The sequence below is a fragment of the Galleria mellonella genome, unplaced genomic scaffold (genome assembly GCF_026898425.1).
Source record: "Galleria mellonella isolate WM207_F2 unplaced genomic scaffold, CSIRO_AGI_GalMel_v1 utg515, whole genome shotgun sequence".
Lineage (NCBI taxonomy): Eukaryota > Metazoa > Arthropoda > Insecta > Lepidoptera > Pyralidae > Galleria > Galleria mellonella.
The window spans coordinates 1,317,599-1,339,454 of NW_026442107.1; the positions used below are offsets into that span (position 1 = coordinate 1,317,599).

The 21,856-nt window shown below is 33.6% G+C and overlaps 3 protein-coding genes across 5 annotated transcripts in view; 1 reads left to right on the plus strand and 2 right to left on the minus strand.

Annotated features, from left to right (window-relative positions):
- LOC113522731 (aquaporin AQPAe.a) overlaps positions 1 to 7,696 on the plus strand; it is a 117,781-nt gene extending 110,085 nt beyond the window's left edge. For all 3 annotated transcript variants that reach the window (XM_052898641.1, XM_052898643.1, XM_052898642.1), the window contains 4 exons: positions 2,162 to 2,236; positions 2,808 to 2,945; positions 3,632 to 3,712; positions 6,092 to 7,696. In XM_052898641.1, coding sequence (XP_052754601.1) covers positions 2,162 to 2,236; positions 2,808 to 2,945; positions 3,632 to 3,712; positions 6,092 to 6,193 — 396 coding nt within the window. In that variant the 3' untranslated portion in view covers positions 6,194 to 7,696. The remainder of the gene's footprint in view (positions 1 to 2,161; positions 2,237 to 2,807; positions 2,946 to 3,631; positions 3,713 to 6,091) is intronic.
- Positions 7,697 to 10,768: 3,072 nt separating this feature from the next.
- LOC113522908 (E3 ubiquitin-protein ligase UBR4-like) lies at positions 10,769 to 18,034 on the minus strand (the record flags this gene model as incomplete). Its single annotated transcript, XM_052898648.1, is given in 8 exon segments — positions 10,769 to 11,555; positions 13,608 to 13,797; positions 14,849 to 14,989; positions 15,621 to 15,787; positions 15,790 to 15,798; positions 16,780 to 16,909; positions 17,414 to 17,562; positions 17,942 to 18,034. Coding segments are annotated over 8 exon segments (1,104 nt in total), but the record flags the coding sequence as incomplete, so codon positions are not given.
- Positions 18,035 to 18,060: 26 nt separating this feature from the next.
- The window catches only part of LOC113510966 (protein purity of essence), a 66,514-nt gene continuing 62,718 nt past the window's right edge, over positions 18,061 to 21,856 (minus strand). The window contains exons 87-92 of the mRNA XM_052898649.1: positions 21,621 to 21,856; positions 20,968 to 21,088; positions 20,352 to 20,626; positions 20,132 to 20,266; positions 19,571 to 19,733; positions 18,061 to 18,191 (exon numbers count right to left, since the gene is read on the minus strand). Of these exons, the coding sequence (XP_052754609.1) occupies positions 18,061 to 18,191; positions 19,571 to 19,733; positions 20,132 to 20,266; positions 20,352 to 20,626; positions 20,968 to 21,088; positions 21,621 to 21,856 (1,061 nt within the window). The remainder of the gene's footprint in view (positions 18,192 to 19,570; positions 19,734 to 20,131; positions 20,267 to 20,351; positions 20,627 to 20,967; positions 21,089 to 21,620) is intronic.

The window sequence follows — 21,856 nt, forward strand, 5'->3', positions numbered from 1 at the left end:
ATAAAAAAAACTATAAAAACAAAATGCATACAAGTCACTGTTAAGTCTAAATTACTGAGATACATTTACCTGTCCTTCACGATATTAGTACCTACATGCTTCCCTCTATACTGTGTCTAATTTATTGCAAAATTTATAAGAGGAATGAGTTTCCTATCAAATTGTGATAGAGGGCTTCATGTCTCTAAAATACAGAGGAGGTGAGTCTCTCCTCAAACTCAAAACCTCGATACCGCATGACATCGTGAGATCGTCGACAATCCACCTAATTCTTTGACCCGTACCCATATGTAAGGTTAAGTTAAACGTACTGATTAACTTAACCTTTCGTAGTAAATGCAAATGAATAAAATATAACGTGCTCGTCTTCTAATTACCTGTGACAAGAGGCATTTATTGTTCGTGTGTGTAACCTTTGGGCGTTGTTTGGTGCGACATTTTACTCGCCTCAGCAGACGGCTCGCTAACAAATCAACAAAGAGCATCGATTTATTAAATCACGACTATTTGCATGTATCGGATTCTATTAACATATTTTGTAACATATGGTATTGACTCAATTGAATAACAATAAACAGCAAATTTCAAATTATTAGCTATATCCTACGGTTTTGTTCATGTAAATTGAAATAAAAGTAGTCTATTGTGTTAAAAGTAATGGTTTCTCTGTGTACCAAATTTCAATCCAATTCGTTCTGCTGTATTTCAACGTGATTGAGTAATTATCCAAATATCTTTGTAAACTTTCACGTTTATAATATCCTAGTTGTGATTTATATTAGTATGTTTTAACCAAAGATTGATTGTAGAAGATTACCCTAGCGATACGACCGCCTTTTGTACCTTATATATATATATATATATATATATATATATATATATATATATATATATATATATATATATATATATATATATATATATATATATATATATATTTTTTTTATCTGCTACTGCTACTGTATCACTCTTGACTCATTTGTTTGTGGTAGCTATTCTATGATCATCCATTAAAAAAAAAATAACACCTTTGTCCTCAAAAATAGAAAAAAAGAAAGAACAAATGCTACTGTGATTCCTACACCCCGTGGACAACTGGAATTAAAATGATAACCGTCGTGATGCAATCATAATCATATATTTAGCAAGTACGACATAACTTTCTAATGATTTGCATGCAATTCCGTTTTTCCTTTGTGACGACAAACAAAGCTTTTCACAAATCCATTTCATACAATCACACCGTGTTCCCATCTCCTCGTAATTCCCACGATTATACTGTATAGCGTAACATTACGAATGAAACTATCTTATTATAGTATTATATATGGTTATGACGACTTTTATAGTTTACGTACAGCGTAATTTATGTACTTACGATTAGATTATTTCCAGATCGCGTATCTGAATAAAATAGAGTCTTCCGATAATGGTCTGTCTACATTTCAGATTGTATTCAAATAAAAAGATAACTTTGTGATGGATACATAATATTCTTATATCCGTTTTTACTTACTGTTTATTATTGAACGCTTCACGTACTTTTCGACGGTAGATAAGATTTCTTCTAATTTGTCTGTTGACAAACATGGCCTACTATCTTGATTATAGATTAAAAACTAGGTCTCTATAAAACATAGAGACACTACACTATCTAAATAAGATCATGGTTACATCAATTCGTGTAGTAAAGTTTTGGGTGACTATTCTGGGGTCTTAGAACGTTACGAACTTAGGTACGTTGTACTAAGCCTATGATACTGGCTAAATACCATCCACTTATAGATATACCTACCTAACCTAATATTATGTGTAGAATGTGTAAAACGATATGTATATTACCGTATACTGTTAATAAGGCATATTTCACACTCACGGAATACCGCTTATGGTTTGCACGAGATATTTAGCCGGTCCATTCTGTTGCACCCAATAACAGGGTGATACTATATAATTTGAAATGTATCGACCATAAAAGTATGTATTGAAAGAAAGAAAAAAAAATTAAGTAAACTTAGATTTACGTCTTTTTGAAGTAATTCTTTTTTCATTGACACCCAGTCGAAACGTAATTTCAGCCAAGAATAATGGGAAAAAAACTCAGCAGTTGCTTTTTCAAAAAATATCATTATATAAATATTGTTGATATTATCTGTTGCAGTTAGCTGTAACTGATACGGGCATGAAAGGAGGATTTGGTCTTACACTACCTGGACCTGATATAACCGACGGCCAAGTAAGTTCAAGAAAGATTGTTGCAACTGTTATTTGGTATGCGCTAAGTAAATATTATTTATTCTATGTTCTTTCAATATATTACAGAAATATTTTGTGATAGTTTAGACTTTTATTTATATTAAATCTTTTGGTACTCAATTCAAAATAGTAAAATTTTCGATCGAAAAATCGGTGATAGGTTATTTTAGATTGAAACTTTTACTTTACTTTTTGTCTTAAATCTTAATATTTTTATCTTAAAAATATTTTGCTAATATTAGTACTAAATTCAAGAAATAGTAGATAACGTTTCTGTGGTTATTTAGACTTATTAATTTCATGAACATAATGTTTATGTATTTATGTTGGTACTAAATTTTTCTGTTTATCTTAAATGAAAGCACACGAATCTATCAGTAGATATGTTTTCGTTACCACGTATTTGGGGGAAAATAAGACGGCGGATACTTCTGTCTCATTCCATATCATGTATATTCAAAAGCTTATCTATCGATAGATTTTAACTACAGCCGATAAAATCGATTACGTTACATATCGAACTTTTATAAAACGATATATATTATGTACAGGCGGTACTAGTGGAGGCTCTGATCACCTTCGTGCTGGTGTCAGTGGTAATGGGCGTGTGCGACGGACGACGCAACGACGTCAAGGGATCCGCGCCGCTCGCCATCGGCCTCGCCATCACAGCCTGCCATGCAGCATGCGTTAGTATTCACTTCATATTATTTTACTGGCAATGTTCCATGACTTTTACGATATAGTCTGTGACATCCGTGGAGCTTTCATTTGTAAAGGCGATAGCTACTATTTTCCATCAAGCGGGCTGTCTACTCAATTTTGTCTGTATGATGGGATAAGAAATATTCTGTTTGTTAATATAGGATATTGTTTATCTGTGTATCACATTTCATTCAAAACTGTTCAGCCATTTAAGCGTGATTGTGTAACAAACATCTAAAGTAATTCAAAGGGTCGACAAGCTGACATGTTTAAAAAACTGCGCTACATCTTTTTATCCAAAATACCTGAAAATTTAAATTACAGGGTACTGAGGCATAATTCTGTAATGTTCATGGTGCTGTTCATATCTATAAGCGACGTTTATCACTTTTTATCAAGTGAGCCGTCAGTTTAATTGCCATTCTGAAAGTCGCAAAAAGTAATCCTACAAATACAGTCTTTGTTAGATAAATCCGACAAGGGAGGTACCAGTACGAAAATAGATATATATTGGATAAATTAGCCTGGGACGACTAAGATTGACGAAAATTATAAATAAATAGACATTAATTAATAAAATAATTCTATTAAAAATATTATAGTTTTATTCTAATATAATCGAGTCAATTCATATTTATATAAGTGTTAAAATACTACTTTTTTTTAATAGATACCATTTACTGGTTCGAGTATGAATCCGGCGCGTTCATTTGGGCCTGTGGTCGTTGAGAATGATTGGACTTCACACTGGGTAAGTTTTACATTTTGTCTTACAACATATAACAAAGACCACGCCTTTTAGAACTACCGATTTTAGTACTGTAGATGGACATGATACCTAGTCGGATACATAGATAGATAACCCCACCCAGCTTCCATAATTCAAGGTATGGCGATGCACTTATGTTTAATTACTAGAAAACAATTACTTTATAAAACGCAATTAATATAATAATCATGCATTCGAACTGCCAATTCATGTCATAAATATCACTTAAACTTGTACAGCAAAAACTGAAGCTCTTTCACTCATCATTTCAGTAATAGCATAGTGTGAACATATATGAGTATATAAGCGTCATAATGTATTTTAGAGTGAACCTTTATATTCGTTATTTTTAATTTATTTTCTTATTCCTATGCCTTATAATGTAACTACCTATCTATTGGAAGCACCTTTCTTGTTCGATCATACAAAAACACTTTTAATAATTATGCCCATATACGATTTTCAAATTTGTACCAAATGTATTGGATACAATTTAACAAGATCTAATTGTGTTGACATCCTAATGATTATCCTGATGAATAGTTAATGAAAAAAAACTATTATTGAAAAAAATTATAAGTAATGTAAACAGAGTATGAAGAATGAATGTATATAGAATGAAGGAATCAAAATAAACTTGAGGAACTGCTTTATTCGGTATCTCATAAAGTTCCACTCACGTAACTTAAACGCAGTTTATGATGGTTTGCAAACGATATATTGCGCAATAAGGTATGCGTCTGGAACTAAATTATATTGTTATAAAACTCAGGGACTATTACATACGAAATACGAAAACATTTATTATCAAAAGCAAAATTCCATTCTTCAATCTGCTAAATAGCTATCCAATTACCACCACGTTTCGAATATCAGAAAGCGTGACTGGAATACTCCAATTGTTTGTGTCATATTGTAATACAGTTCTAAGTTAATGTACGCAACATTTATGTAATATATTATAAACATTGTACTTTAGATTTGGGCCTTGATGTTCACCGCACACAATAACGATTTAACGTAAGAACAACTGGATTAACTTACATGTGTTTTAATCGAGAAAGCTTCACTAGTTTTGGGATTATCCGTCGTATATGGTCATTATCGGCCATGACTTAAATACGAGCCTAACTACGTCGAGCTCTCATACTACATACATTAAAGCTGAGTGGAGCCATTTCAGTGCATTTTTGGATGTAAAAATGATTATTTTATGTTTATTTTTAATTATGGTAAATTAAGTTTAATTATATGTACATTTTATTTGCTCATTTTTTTTCTCGTTTGTTGTTTATATTGTATTTTTTACAATGCACTGAATAAAATGTTTTTCTTTCTTTCTTTCTTTCTTTCATGGTCGCTCATGACTAAGGGTCCCGGATGGTCCCGAAACTAGTCGAGCTTTCTCGACTAAAATACACGCAAGTTAATCCGGTTGTTCTTTTATTAAATTATAATGTGTATTTACGTCATTTTTAACAATAAAGTAATGATTTTAATCTGAAATAGTTATATCTGCGCCACGATGAGTTATTTAGTACTTGAGGTTACCGGACGAGTTGTTTTCACTGCAAACTAGTTTTACCAGATATAATATGTAACATTACTGCAAATGTAATTTCTACTAAGAACAAGATTAGTCCAACGTCTTAGAATTTCTAAGACATATTATAGCGGCCTTGATAGTGAAGCGGTTTGACACACTGCCTCACTTTACGGTGGTTGCGAGTTCAATCCTCCTTAATTATATTTAATTCATTGTATACAATTGTAAAGTATGGAGATTTTATAAATATTTCTTAAACTGTTCATGTCTAAAGGCGCTGGTTACCATTTTGCATTAGATGAGCCGCTAACTTGTTTGCCATTCTAAGTTGAATAAAAAAATTCTGCCCACAACAAAGTTAAACAAATACGTACTTATCAAGTATTTATGGACAAAACTATCATATCAATTTATCCACAAAACATGGTTTGAAAAGTTCTGGTTTGAAGAGTGTGATAATGATCTAGTGATTCGCGTCACACCAGTTCTGTATTGACAAATGCTGCTTTTAGCTGCCTATCATTAGGTGGAACGTAGTCTGGCTATAGGATAATAATACACACAATTTTTTTAATAGAATGACAATCTCGCCTGCAGTATTAATTTATGCTGACAAGGTATCAATGAAAGATAGTAGGTGAGAATGAAATGAGGTCAGTGGACCAGTTGAGATGAACCATATTGAGTTCCAGAAGGAATCTTATGGAAGTTGACCTGATAAGTTATATTGCTAATAATGGAGCTTCATAACACCCATTACTAAAAATTCTCTCCAAATATATTGTGATTATAGTATATTATTTTTATTTTTTAAGGTATACTGGGTGGGACCTATCACCGGTGGTGTCATCGCAGGCCTCTGCTACAGATTTGTGTTCCGTATCGGAAAAGGAGACAGTGGCTCCTACGACTTCTAGACGACAAGACATATCGCGACATAGACTATACGTGCCTCTAAAATATTGATACATTTAAATGTTATGAGAGATATTTTTTATTACTAGGGTGTAGTACATTCCCCGTAGCATTAGCCACGGATTAATTTATTATGAGATGAGCTCATTGATAAAAACGAAATATATTCCTCGAATTAAATTTTATATTTAGGATAGATTATAGAACGAGAATGAACAAGATATTGATGGTTAGTTATTAATAATATGCGTATGCAATAGAGCTAAGTATGCACGCAATAGGGTTTCCAATATCGATTCGATTCAATTGAAGATCGATCTTTTGAAATAAATATTCGAATCTATTAATAGATCTATCTAAGACAGATCAATAAAAATCGAGATTCATATGTCCTATTTTATTGTAATTTTGCTTTTTTATTTCCAAAATCCTTGAGATATCACTGTTTTTATGATGTCAATCTTTTAAAAGTAAATTTTCTATGATTCGATTAAAATCAATGGATGGATTGAAATTTTCCGATTCGAATCAATACAAAAGATCGATATTTTTGCTCAAGAGTAGAAATGTTAGCAAACAATCACAACATTCACATTGCAAGAACTAGATATAACTAGAGTCGTCTATTGGAGGTAAAACATGACCTATGTCAATGGGCGGTTTCAAGTTGTTTCCAAAGGTTATTAACGGCAACTAACATCGAACCTTATAAGGAACATTCACTACAATTTTAAAGAGCGTACTAATGGTATTATGGGCTACAAAGGAAACCATGATGGAAATTAGAAATATATGTATATTAATAAGAGCGGCTTAGAAAACTAGAGCCGTGAACGGGAGCAAAAAGAGAACAATAGAAAGTTTTCAATTTTAAATTTGGTAGATAACAATATAAAAATTATAAAAAATATGTGGCCTATACTTCACAGGTATAAAAAGTAGATTTTTCAAGATTAACATGAAAAATTGTTGAAACCGTCAAAATATTATCAATGAGCTTATACTTGTTAAATGTTGTTAAAATGTTTCAATCTCTTTGTTTCAACTCTAGTAAGTACAAAGTGAAAAGTAAATCCAAAGGAAATTATAAATATCGAATGTGAAAAATACTTGTTGATTGGAATAACACGTGTCTGTTAATTGGATTTAATTTTAATCGCCCATTAAGTTAAATTTGGATTAAAATTTATAAATTAAACTTGATGTCTTACTCAGTTTTATAATAAACAAAAACATAATTAAATTCATTTTTAACAGGCAGTGACTTTTTCGATTTCGTTTTATTTGATACGAGTATATATAGGATTACGTAGGATTAAATATTACTAAATAAGTTTATTTAAATGTGAATAAATTATTGTAAGTTAATAATAATAAAGTTTAGGTTTATGTGCCTATAATATATTTATACTCGAGTGTGCATTAAGCTAATATTCTGGCTCATTGTACCTAAAATAACGACTCTTAAAAATGTTTATTTTGAAATAAATATTTTATTTTATTAAGTAATTTCATTATTTTCCTTTCTAATTTAATTACCATACATAACCAACCACGTACGTAGATACTAACAATTTTTTCACCAGTTCAGGAAAGTGTCTTTTAGCAAGAAGTAATCTGTTTAACCAGTAAGGACACTGACAAGCATAGAATGCCGGTTTTATTTTTCGTATATGAACCTTTTTTTCACATTTATTTTTTATTCAAACTATTGCTAAAAAGGTTCATAGTTTCTTAATGATTTCAAACTTGGGTGATGGGTGGGTTTAGTTATATGTATATAAAATACGTAAGTACCTAAATCAATAAGCTAAATATAAATACTCGAACAAAACAATTTATATCGAAATGTCAATCAAAAAATGCCGACAAAGGAAATATTTATTATTAGTTTGTTCAAATTAGATGTGGTTTTCACAGTTGTGTTTCTGACGGTGGAATGAACGACGGTGTTTTGATACGCTATTTAAAAGTAGTCTATTTAGTTTGTTATCTTACTTCTAAAATCCACGCGTACGAAAACATGGACAAGAGCTAACAATAAATAAATTATAAATAAAAAAAAACTACAAATAAAAAATAAATTCTATTTAAAAAACATTACAAAATAGAAATATTAAACTATAGTTACAATGCGAACATGTAACTGAAAAATTTGCTGAGCAATCATTAATTAAGCGTACATAATACAAGTTCATTGGATTTCAAGATCAATGTCCTCGGCACGTAACAAAAACTGCTCAGCCTACGTTGAGCAATAAAAAATTTCCAAAGCTTTTGTACAAGAGCGGGTAATGAACTCGATAAAAGGTTACAAAGTGCACTCGCAAGGAGTAACATGCAATCATTCTTATGAACGGCGATGACTCGGCTTAAAGCCCTTAGAGTATTAGTAATCAGTATGTACAAAACAAATAGTTAGAGACCTATTATATAGTATAAAAAATGTTCAAGTATAAAATTATAGTCTTCTTTTTAATAGACAAAGATGAAATAGTACACAGCCATAATACGGCCGAATAAGCTGAATATTCTTATGGTATAAGAATAACGATTATAAAATAAGATAATTATTAAAAACATGTTGCACAAAAAACAGACTTCAATTTGTAATTTATATGTTTTTATATATATATATATATATATATATATATATATATATATATATATATATATATATATATATATATATATATATATATAAGTAGTATACCGATGTTTAAAGAAAGAGGTATTTAAAAAATAAAATTTAAAATCGACAACTCAGAAAGTGTTTGTGATTATGAATGAACAGGGCACGGAGCATGACTACATGACTAGATCCCATGAATGCAAGTCCCAATTTTGAGAATTAATACAGACGCCAATTTAAACAGCAGTTAGTTGATATGGCGTGTGGTTGAAATAAGGCGTGATGACTGTATATAAAGATACAGTATCTGGCATTGTAACCTAATCCCCATTTCGCAAGAAAACATCGTGACTCCTGCGTTCTAATCATGAGCAACTTATCACCTGCGTGGCGCTGCGCAAGATCACATTAAATATGTACCACTGGGCTGTCAAGGTCGTGTCATCCTCGGTTGGCATTGTCGAGGCACTAGGTGTAGGAGTAGATACATCTAAACAATGGGACCAATACTGAAGCAGCATTTTTTAAACTTATATATTAATACTTTAATAGTTTAGAAAAATTACTGTATTATAAAAAAGAGAGAGAGTAGACCATCATGAACTAGATATGGAATAAGTCAGAATCGACCCCACTGCCATTGTAAATCGGAAATGTAACGACAAGTTCTAGGTTACGTGCTATTGTTTTAGCCAATTTAAAAAAAAAAGTTTTCAATTTGTGTTCATTTATATTAATGGATTACAGATCGGTAACCCTCCTATGCTATCAACATACTATAAATATACAAGTCTTAAATATAAACGAATGTATAAAAGCTCATAAGCTCTTGTTAGTAAATCTATTGCCACGTAAAGCTCAAATGAAGTATGTTAATTTTATTATTGTCAATGTTTCGAGTAATATTGCTTCCTCTATTTCTCTTTCTAATGATCTATGAAATAATAAAGTCAAAAAAAGAATGGAGACGAACGAATTAAAAATAGTGTGTGAAAATTAAAATTAAGGGCCAATATTACGTCGTTTATTATTCTATTTGTATACTCAAAATAATCTGGAAATAATAATTTTAATAACATTTATCTTCTGGAGTACCTGTCACAATTTACCTATTGTTATGTATTACCTATAGATTGTTTTTAATAAATTATAGTTTGTTGAATAATAAATACCGTAGGTAAGTCATATTAGGTACAATTTTAATTCCACATCAAATTTCATCGAAATCTGTTCAGAAGTTTTTGTAGAGATTCATGTACAAGATTCAGTCCAATTATAATATTATTACATATTATTTGTTGTCCGTTTTTTTTCGTATATTTTTACTATTAGGCATTTGGTATATCGGATTATAGTTTACGCGCTATGCGCTGGCATGGTACATACGAAAAGCAGGTGAGAATAAAATGATCAGAGGCTTTACCATGGAATATTTTTCGAAATTACGGGCCTAACGAGGCTTAAATAAAATTTACATAATACATAGGCGTTTAAAATATTAAAAATGTTAAAATATCATTCCTTTGGACCATAATAGTAGAATTTATGACGAACTTAAACTTCATTTACTAGGCAGATTTCAGTATAATCAAAAACATGATACTAAGTCGGAATTTATTTCATGGTAGACCCCCAGTTTATTGTGGAGGATTTACTAGGAACAGACATTAGATCTCGTCGCTATCACTATTCTTTCTTCCCCTCTATTCAAATAAATATTCTGTGATGTAAATGGTGCTGTTCATGTCTATAGGGACGGTTACTATTTTCCATCAAGCAGGCTGTCGACTTCTTTGCATCATTGTTGTATTCAAACAATTATTTGCATTTTCACTCAATCATATCAAATATTGAATGCGTCAGTAGCTTCATAAATTGATTATATATCCGAGTGTAATACATAATTAAATTTACAAGAGGGAATGATAAAGGTAATAAAAATACATTTTGAAGCCGAAACTATATATTGACATAAAAACCGAAAAAGCACTTTTTAAATACCAAATACAAATGGATACATAGACAAAACAATTTAGTTAACTACAAGCGTACATTATGAGTAATTATTAAATATGATGTTAACATTGTTACATATGACATTTATTAATGTGGAATTATATATTCAAGACTGAGCCATGACCTAGAACAGTGAAAGGGATGTGTTGACGAATTGATTCAGACAAACCTCGCATGGATCAATTTGACAAATTGAACTGTTTTAAACTACACAATCGTTTATTCTAATCCTATATAATACCTAACACATAGATAATATATAGAATTATCTCTTGTTCACAAAAACACATTTTAAATATTGGACTATTTTTTAAATTGAGAACTAAGCACAAAAGAAGCAAAACAATAAACAGCTAAAATAAATCTATGAGATATGTTTATGAATAAGGAGGTTTGAATAAAAATTGTGTATTTCAAATGTTTATTCAAAATATATGTTAAGTAGCCATGCATCCATTGTAGCCAAGGCAGTGTGGCACGAAAGGCCTTCCTCAAGGTAGCTCGTCTATAAGTGTTTGAAGGAAGGCATCGGGGTCGGGTATGTCTTCGAGGAAGCCAGCTGCGTCGCAGAATTCGGCGAACGACGAACAAGGCAGCAGTTCGTCTGTGAGAGTCGTGACGATCTTCTCTGCGGCTTTGGCGTTCGCCTCGTCGTTGTGGCGTATGTATTCGGCCAACTTTATAGGCCATTGGTCGACTGTTGTAGCGGTTACGTTCTGTGAACAATTCACTTGCTTAAGGATACAGCAATATATATTGCGGTCAATATAAAGTTGACAGATATACGACTCTGTTATTGACGTAAACAAAAACCGACAAATTTATATAATTTTTATTTTAATTATGTCCCAGCCGGTAGTTTAAATATATAAAACAAAAGTTTAAAAATCATTAAAATAAAAAAAAAAGTTAAATAGAGAGTAGATACATTTATTTATTTCTATATTGCTTATGCTTATTTCTCTAGAATAGAATAGAATAAATATTTATTTATTTTCGTAAGATGTTATAACGTCTTAAAGGAAAACAGCCCACCCATACATCGGGCATACAATACAATGAATTACATAACATTAATTATTTTACAGTCATATAATAAAATCGTCAATAAAGTTGAAAATAAAATAAAGCATGTCAATCAACAGTCACAAACTAACTCATGGTCACCATTAGAATATATTAATTCTCATCTTATATATCTAACACATAACAATATAGGAAAATGACAAATGGAACGTCAGAGTGCAGAATTAAAAGTGTCTACTCATAATAGCTTATATTTTCCTCTGCTATTGAATAGCGACGGTAAAATCGTACGATATAGTATAAATTATAAAAAAACAATTATTCTACGATAAATTGTAAAAACGTCTAATAGTTGTCATACCCATGCCTTGTCTTTAGGCATAGCACATAGTTTGAAGTCATAGTTTAAGGGCCTGCTCTTTTTATGATTTGAACTTATATACGTATGTTTAGGTAATTATTTCAATACTATAAAAAACAGTTTGTAAAGCTATATTTTATAAAGGTCTCCCTCTGGCCAAAATGTCAGTAGAAAGTCACATTTATATGTGATGTCGGGGCGTGTTCATTTCATATGGCATTTTTTTTAAATATCGCCCTGAACTTTAAATAAAGCTAGTATGTACCGTGACCATGTTTCGAAATTCATAAATGCGTAGTCTAGCCTTTGTCAAAATAAGCCAGTGTGATAACTATTACAAAATTACATGCAGGTCGTACAAAATAATATATAACCTATCAAAAATTCAAATGAATTTAATTTAGTAACAAAACTGTCATGTTAGAAATGGGTAGTCACGTTGTTGGAGTCCTATATAATCGAAATGGCTAAAAACAGTCATAATCATCATCAACTCAGCTATTATCTGTCCACGCTGAACACAGGCCTCTCCCATAGACTGCCATTGCTTAAAACAGTATTAAGTATTATTTTCAAAATATAATTTAAAAGTAACATTTGCTATTTTTTTTTCTATGACGATTGAGGGATTATAAAACAATAAACGAAAAAAACTTTACAAACTTTCACATATGTAACTGATCCCTGCAGCTTTATCCACGTGTATCCATGTATAGATTATCCTAAGTTAGTATATAAAGTACCCGTTCCCTAAATTTCATTTAAATCCGTTTAACAACATTATAATATATTAGTATACATAGGATAAAGTAGGAAGAAGAATATCATTTCACCCCATTATTTATAAAACTTAAAGATCTAATATATAGATAGTGTCCTATGAAGGGAGTATTCTACCGACGTAACTGAACATTATTACCAAAGGATTAATAAACGACATCACCTTACTCGTATTGGACATAATTAGGAGATAAATTTTGAAAAATACTGAAATTAAGTTTCATTATTTTTATATAACAAATATATAATTAGTTGTAGGCATATCCATTAAGAATTATACTTTCTCATACACACTTCCATCTTTATATTTACACTCTTAGGAGCCGAATTTCGAAAAATCCTTTCTTATAACTTATGAAGAGTATAAAAAGACCTTACTGTTCAAAATTTGGTAATTTTAACTTTGGTAGTTTTAATTATATGACGATAGTGGCCTATTTAGATTTTATATATATATATATAATTGTAAGTTACATATAAAATAATCTATTTATACATGTTGTGAGCAAGGGTGGACTTATCTCTGACAGAGATCTCTTCCAGTCAATTTTAGAATAGGATAAAGTTTAAATAAATAAATATGTGCAAATAAGATACGTACTTTGAACATAACGTTGTATAGCTGGTCGATGACGGCGACGAAGGTGACGTAGGGCTTGTAGTCGGGCCAGGGCTTGGGCGCGCGGTGGTCGGGCGGCAGCGCTCGCAGCGCGGGCCCGCCCGGCGCCGCCGCGCGTGCTTGCGCTATCGTTATCACGCGCCGCAACGACTCCACGCGTAACGAGCGCCATCTGGATAAAAGTATTATTATTTTATTTTTATGCAACTTAAAATGGCATATAAACCGACGGCCCACCTGATGAGAAGTGGTAGCGTTTTATTTCGGACTCCGTCATTGCACAGTATCTCAAACGATTGCGAGAAATGCAAGAATTATTGGAAAAATAGAAAAAAAATAATAATAAGTAGTTTATTGGTACAAAAATATTTACAGTTATCTTTTTACTAATCGATTGCAATTTCATGTCAAGTACATTCAAATGTAAATATGAGAAAGAAAATTATTGTAGAAAATGTAAAATAAAAATGTATCGTTCAAAAATCTAGTTGAGATGATTAATATATTTCAATTTAAAATATATTTGGAATTCTTTTTTTATGCCTAACGTAAAAGTTAAATGTGCCTGTGCAACGAATTTTCAAGCATTTAAACACACGCTACAGTGATCGTTTACCATCAGACGGGCTGAATGCTTGTTTGTCATCTTTGTGGTATAAAACGACAGATAAGATGTGTGTAATACAATAGGCGTGGACAGAGTAGTGCGGTAACAACTATAACATGTTTCACATTCTCTTTAAACTTCTCCTGCTGGTTACTCTGTTTGAGTCATAGATTGCTATTTGCTCTTCTATTACAATTGTTTTATATAATCATATTTTATATATTTATTTATGTATGTACTTATTGTATTTATTTATTTAATATATTAGGTATATATTTATATTAGGTGTATGAATATATATATTGCTTTATTTTTATATTATAATGCAATATATATAGTTAAGTCCGACAAATTTATTTTTCTACATATGTTTAAATAAATTAATTCGTTAAAGCAGTTATGTTTGCAAGGCTGTGTTTCGGTTTGAACGGGTGGGATATGGCGTGAATTTACTGGGTACGGAGGAATAACACCGTCAGGAACGCATGGGGGGTATCATGGGTGAAACAGTTACTCTGTTATGTCCCTGCTCAAATGTACATACCACTTTCCATCAGGTTTGTACTTGTTTGCCATTCTAAGTTGTATAAAAAACAAAATAATATGTGTGGCGTACTTGGCGTGCGGGTAGAGCATGAGCGTGAGCGCGAGGTAGTAGAGCGGCCCCTCGGCGTCGTGCGCGGCCTCCAGCAGCCGCGGCGCCGCCCAGCCCAGCGAGCCCTCCAGCGCCGCCGCCTCGCGCGCCGCCACGCGCGACCTGCCGCCCAACGTACATTGGTTACCACCCTCATTCGTACAAATCTTCTCTACAAACCTGTTTCAACTATTACACTGTTTTGACACTTTTCAATTGGGAATTCAGTGTAACAGAAAGAGACAAGGCAGTTCAATAGCTAAAATAGATTTATGAGAGAAGGACTAACTGGTTTTGTCACAATTGGTTTTTTTGGAACAAATTTTTAAATTATAAATAGTTATTCTAAATAACAGTACAATTCTACAATACATAAAATTGTAACACAAAGTCATAAAAACCAAGTGTTTACAATTATGTTTATTCAGTTAAAAATTATGTCTACTCTAAACAAGCAAAACTAACATGTTATAATTTTTAAACCTGAGGGATACTACAAGAGTATTTTCCACTCATATTTATGCCACCAAAGACTTTGATAGCATGACGATATGAAAGAAAGTCCATACACCACTGTCCTTAGATATTTAACAAAATAGCATCACAATGTATTCCGTAATATCCATAGAGCTGTTCAAAGACAATGGATACCACTTTTTATCATTTTCCGTCAGCTCCTTTGGTATTCCAAAATACATAAAAAAAAAGTACAAGAAGATACACAATACATAAAAAAAAATACGGCAAAACTCACGTGTTGATGACGTATAGCGCCATGTGCACGAGCGCAGGCACGAGCTGCATGTTGGAGAGCGGGCCGCCGCCGCCCGTGTCATCGTGGAAGGTGCGGCCGCGTGCGAATCGCAGCAGCAGTAGCTTCAGGTCGTGCAGGGTACACGTGTGCCCGATGTCGCGATGTTGCCGGTGCATTCCTGCACGTCAAAGCATCGTTATTTTTTTTTATACAACATTTGTGGAAAGTTGTCCGGTGCAATCATGGACATAACAGCTGTTTCGCCCATGATACTGTCAAACGCAATTCGTTATGCTAAATTTAACCCATTGCACTTCAGTCTAGTAACTCATAAAGGATACTAATAACTCATTAACTTATCAATAACTTATTATAACGTAAACATAAACATATCATAAACACTATAAGATAAACACAGACGATTTCGCTTACCTAAGTGTTAAAGGCGCTGAGTCAGTAAAACAACCGTGTCGCCGTAGCTGCGCCAGTGGATTTATTGTCAGCATAGCACATTAAAATACGTCGCAAATACGTCACAAATACGACGACAACTGAGTGCAAAGGGTTAATATGCGATATAGTTTTGTTCAATTTCTTTTTTGTATATTTAAATGCAAGATAGCACCTGTTATATACAGTCCAACTAAATTATATACATGTACATTGGTTTTCTTTGCTGTCACTGGACCTAATCGTGTGCAGTTTCTAAAAAGAATTCGCCTGTATTTTTAGTGGGTGTGCTACACATTACATAACCAATTCTGGAATGATTTTGACATTTGGTCTTGCAATTGATAGGTTACCCTTGTTTCTTCTATATATTATGACTTTTGGAACCACGCATTTTCGGCGTTCTAAATTCTAATATTTTGGATGAAATCTTGTACTTCCGTCAGTGTTTTGCCATATTTTTTTAATGGAACAAAATGTTGTTTCTTTTAATACCATTGTTGAAATAATAAAGAAATCCACATTATCCTAATTCTAATGGTATGCAGCTCAGTAACTTAGAGACATGTGCAATACAAACAAGGCACCAGGCATTGCTTGTGCGTTATTGGGTTTGAAGAAACCTTTGTACTCTCAAGGATCAAACGTCCCATCAGCCCTATAATCCATATGAGAGATTTAAAATATAGTGATAATAGTGCCGTATTACCTGCAGGTAAGTCGTGTGCCTCGCGAGGCAGCTAGCAAACGCCGATTCGGGCACGTGCGGGCCCCATAGTGGCAACAAACCGTTGCATCGCGTTGACGCGTTCTGAAGCGCTGCGCTCTCCCACTCATCTCTGTTGAAATAAAAAAATCACTAATGGATTTTGCTTCTAAACTTATAACTAACTTTTAAAAGTATACTTTACATAAAATTGGCATTATAAATTCAATTAATAAAAACTAAAATGATTATTTTTTCAAGTTAAGAGTAAGATGCAGTAGTAATGTATAGGGAACGTGTGCAGACAAAACTATATACTGCAAGTTATATGACGCGTACTATAGTGTGAAGGAGACAGATGTGAGCCAAACTAGTAGTGCAAGTCTATGCGGCAGTATACGTCAAGTGACACAGACCGAGACTACTGTATTACCTAGCACATCGTAGTCGGAAATAATGATTGAAGGGTGGAAGAGCAAAAGATATTGAGAGCAGACAACGAAAGCGGATAAGAGCGGAGACGGAAGGGATGAGGGGGAGGAGAGTGGGAAGGGGCGAGGGAGGGAAGGAAGGGCAGAGAGTCACTGCAGAGTAGTAAATCGGGCGCAATATAGTAGTATAGAAACAATATTAGTACCTGGCGCGTGCAAGTCGGACAGCAGCCATGTGACACTCGACGTGCACGATGTTGTAGTGCGAGACCGTGGTATAGCCGAGCGTCTTACGCGCGCGAACCTCATACTCCTCCACTGGACATCGTTTCGTGAACGTGTAGATACCGAGCACCTAAACAAACGACAAGAGTATGAATTATAAATTATAGTAAAATTAGGTCTACAGCAAAATTTAAATTAATAAATCTTCAAAGAATTGGATTTGATTTTATGTATGTTTGTTTTTAATAGATAAAGTAAAAAAATATTTAACCAATTAAAAAAAATTGCACTTACAAAAACTACATTATAATTAATAAAGGAAAAGCCAGGGCGAGCCAATAGTCAATAAAAACAAATCTATAATCTAATAAACAAACTTAATAAAAAAAATAGGAAAAAAAATCATTGATATATATGGACATGGACGTTAGGACATATAAAAAAGAAAAATCAAATCATTGCAGCTAGCAACAGACAGGGTTACAAGTCCCAAGTCAGCGTACACTCACCTTAGTGGGCTGATACTTGTACCCCTCGCGGCAGATGCAGCAGACGGCGCCCGCCTCCTCGGCGAGGTCGGCCACCTGCTGCGTGAGCGAACAAAAAAATCAAGAAAATGCGCCAAATGTCACCTGGCCGCGCTCGATTGTCCATCATGTCCCTCGAGCGCGCCAGACAGTTGATGGTCTCTCTCGTACCGCCATCGTGTGGACGTTTCTTTTCCAGAATTGTCAGGAAAATATAACTTGAAAAATTTGCCTTGCAATACAAGGTCACTAAGTTTGGTACAAAGCCCTAGGTATTTTTTTTTTATGGGTGAAAATGGTATGGTAACCCCGCCTGCGCTAACGAGATACGCTGATGGAGCACCAATGAAGGGTGATAGATGAGAGTAAAAAAAAGACGGGGCAGCTGAGCCTACATCATGATGAATTCATCAGGAATTAACCATGATAGTTTCCAGGAAGAACCGCGAGGAGGTCGACCTGGTTGGGTATTTTGCTAGCAATGGGATTCTTAGTCTCCATTACTAACAATCCCTTTCCCCCCAAAGCCCTGGGTAGATCTTTAGCAATAAACTAAATTATAATAGTGAAGAAGTAGAATATCCTTAATTTAATCTATATATTGTATATACCGTTTGTATTAATAGATTGGGTTAAGTGTTTTGCCAATACAACTTTTTGAACTATGCAATAGATAAAAACATTGTTGACTGTTACAGAGCAGTGAAGAGCGTATTCATCATCATCATCATTATATCAGCCGTTAACTGGCCACTGCTGAACATAGGCCTCCCACTTGGGAAGTTTGCCAGTAGTTGCCACGCTTAGCAGGCGAGTTGGCAACCACAGTTGAGCTTTGGTGATGTTTTAAGAGAGACGTTGCTGCTCGATCATTAATTTCCCATATTCGCTTTTTACGACACCCACAAAAAGGAAAGGGTTGGCTCGTTCTATGCGGGACCACAAAGCCACTGAAAGAATAAGCATATTGATTGGCGGAAATAAGATCAATTTAGGAAATGAATTTGTCAAGTGAGTCAAAATGAGTGTGCACTAAAATTATGTAATTCAAGAAAATTATGTAAGTATGCTATTTTGTTATAATATGCAATAGCTTAATTAAAGATACTATAAACAATAGCATCAGAATCACAACCTCAATGAATAAAAGACTGTCATCTCTTTTATTTGATATTTATATGTTGTATTTATCATATATAATATGTATATATATTTTATTATTTATGTAGGTTTATATTCATATATATGAATATTGTATCTTTTAAATATATATATATATAATGATTTATAATTTATGTAAATATTTATTTTTTATTTTAATTATATGCCCACTCAATATTTCCTATGCCACTGTGTTAGGTTGACTGGCGGAAAGAAATCAATTTAGAGATAATTTATCCTTTGCTAATATTGTATTAACTTATTGTTGTTACTGTATGTTTTGTTATAATATAAAATATATATATATATATATATATATATATATATATATATATATATATATATATATATATATATAATATCTAAATAACATTCGCCTTTGTGACAGTTATTAATAATTTGATTTGTAGAGAATATATATATATATATATATCTGATTGTTTATCTCACTCACCTGTCGTGTAAAATCGCGAACTTGCTGCACCTTAGCGGCGCACTGAGGCTGCGAGCGGAGTGCCTCCAGCAAGTTTTCAGCGAGCGAGCCCACGTGTTCACCAGACGACACCTGCTCCAGGCGGTGCACTATCGGGATCACCTTCTCGCATACCAGCATCTGGACATACAATAAACGACTTTTGTACTACTGAAGAAGGAGATGGGGGTGTTAGTAGCTGAAATTCCTGTCACTGACAGGATTTAGCATTATTTAAATATATTAAAATTTTATTCAATAAAATATCAAATCTCACATATATCTGCTTTTTTTTTCAAAAGAATTCAATTTCCTTCAAATTAATATAACGCTTGGCCAGAAAAATAAAAATCCTATGTTGAATTACAATAGGATGTTAAATATTGAATCTATTCATACAGTATGAATCATACTGTCATAAAAAAAAAAACATCATAACTGAAATAAATATTGCCAATAAAATAAATAAGATTCTAAGAGACGACGGTTTTTATTTATCTAAGAGTAAAATTTACATATTTTATATTCTTTCTATTTACCTGTGTAGGTTCGTGATCGGCGGCAAGGCCGGTGAGGAACCGCAGTATGTATTTAAGCGCGGGTCGACTGATGAACTCCTTCAACTCGTCCGAGTCGGTACACACGAGTGTCGGCTTCACGCACGGCGCGTGTTTCTGAACAATTAAAAAACAATATTAACATAACTTATATATAAATAAAAAAAAAAAATAATAAATCATTAGCCCTTAATTAACATACCACTATATATTCTAAAGCGTCGCGCACAACTCCCAACGATATCAAGTAATCCTTTAATGTTCCACCAATGGAATTCCTCTCTATATTAGCGCACAGTACACAAAACAGCTCCATGCGGAATTCCTCTTCGGTCCATTGCTCTGAGTCAAGACGATCGAAGTCTAATACCGGTTTGAAGTGGTCCACGAGCATCGCCATTTTGAGATCATTGCCGTATACGAGAGCGGCGAGTACGCGGGTCAGATGGCCCAGCGCGACAGAGTTGTTGCGAATACCTGAATTAGAAAATTATATTAGCAACTTAAAATTGATTTTGTATTTATAACCAGAAACAGAAAGTTATACACGGCTGTGAATAAATAGGTTATGGGCCCAGTGTGACAAGTTACGAAATACAAATACTTGAGTGCTATCTGAATACGAAATAAGGTTACGTTGAAGAATTAAACAAATTTCAGAGATATATTAAGACTTAAAAAAATACTAAAATTTTGATGCGAAATTTTCTGTACAAGTTGTATAAGATACAATGGGTGCTGGATTGTTTATTCGATTAAAAAGGAATTGAGGATAACCAACTCTTATTACAAAAAAAACTTTTTAAATTGAAGAATACCTGGACATTCTGTACAGTTAAGAAGAGCTTGCACGTATTCCGGTCCACCAAAGGTCAGCGAAAATTGCAGGAACGATTCAAGACTCTCGCTCGCAGCCACTGATAGTATACGTTCCATTATCTGAAAGGCGATTAACAAATAAGTGACTAGTACAAATTGAATATAAAATTCATTCTATCTACTCATATAAAAGAGGTACTAACAGTAAGCAGTATTAAGTATAATATAGATAAAAATATAGATAGGAAAAGGTCATTTTAAATTTATATATTTTTTAATTCAGCTAGCTTAAATGGTATTTTTTTTTATTGTTTTGTTTCAGAGCAAGTGCAGCAAGCATCGTGTGTTTTGGTCACTTGTCTAGTTAGATTCGTTTGATCTGAGGACTTTTTATGACATAGATTAAAATAGACTGCTCTGAAAATTGCTACTACAAGTATAATTTAACGATAAACTAGACAAAGAATTAAAACCTTATAGTAGTCTTTTGCTTCACAAGTAGTGCAAATGCACAGTAAATGCAGCTTCCACTGAAGCTGCATTTAAAATAGGAATTAAGATTTTACATTTTCTGTACTATATTGGAGCTGTCAGACTTTGAAAGTTTGATAACAGATAGTGTTAAGTAGTTAGTATTAGCAGGGGCGCGTACCTCGAGCAGCTGGTAGACGAGGTGCGCGCGCGGCATGTGGCGCTCCTCCTGCGCGGCGAGGTGCAGCGCGTGCAGCAGCACGGGCAGCGCGCGCGTGCCGGCGCGCGTCAGCACGCGCACGCAGCGCCGCACGCGCGCGCACAGCGCCAGCAGCCGCAGCAGCGTCGAGCACAGCGCGCGCGCCGCGCCCACGCGCTGGATCGCCGCCAGCCGCTGCAGCATCGCCTCCAGCCCGC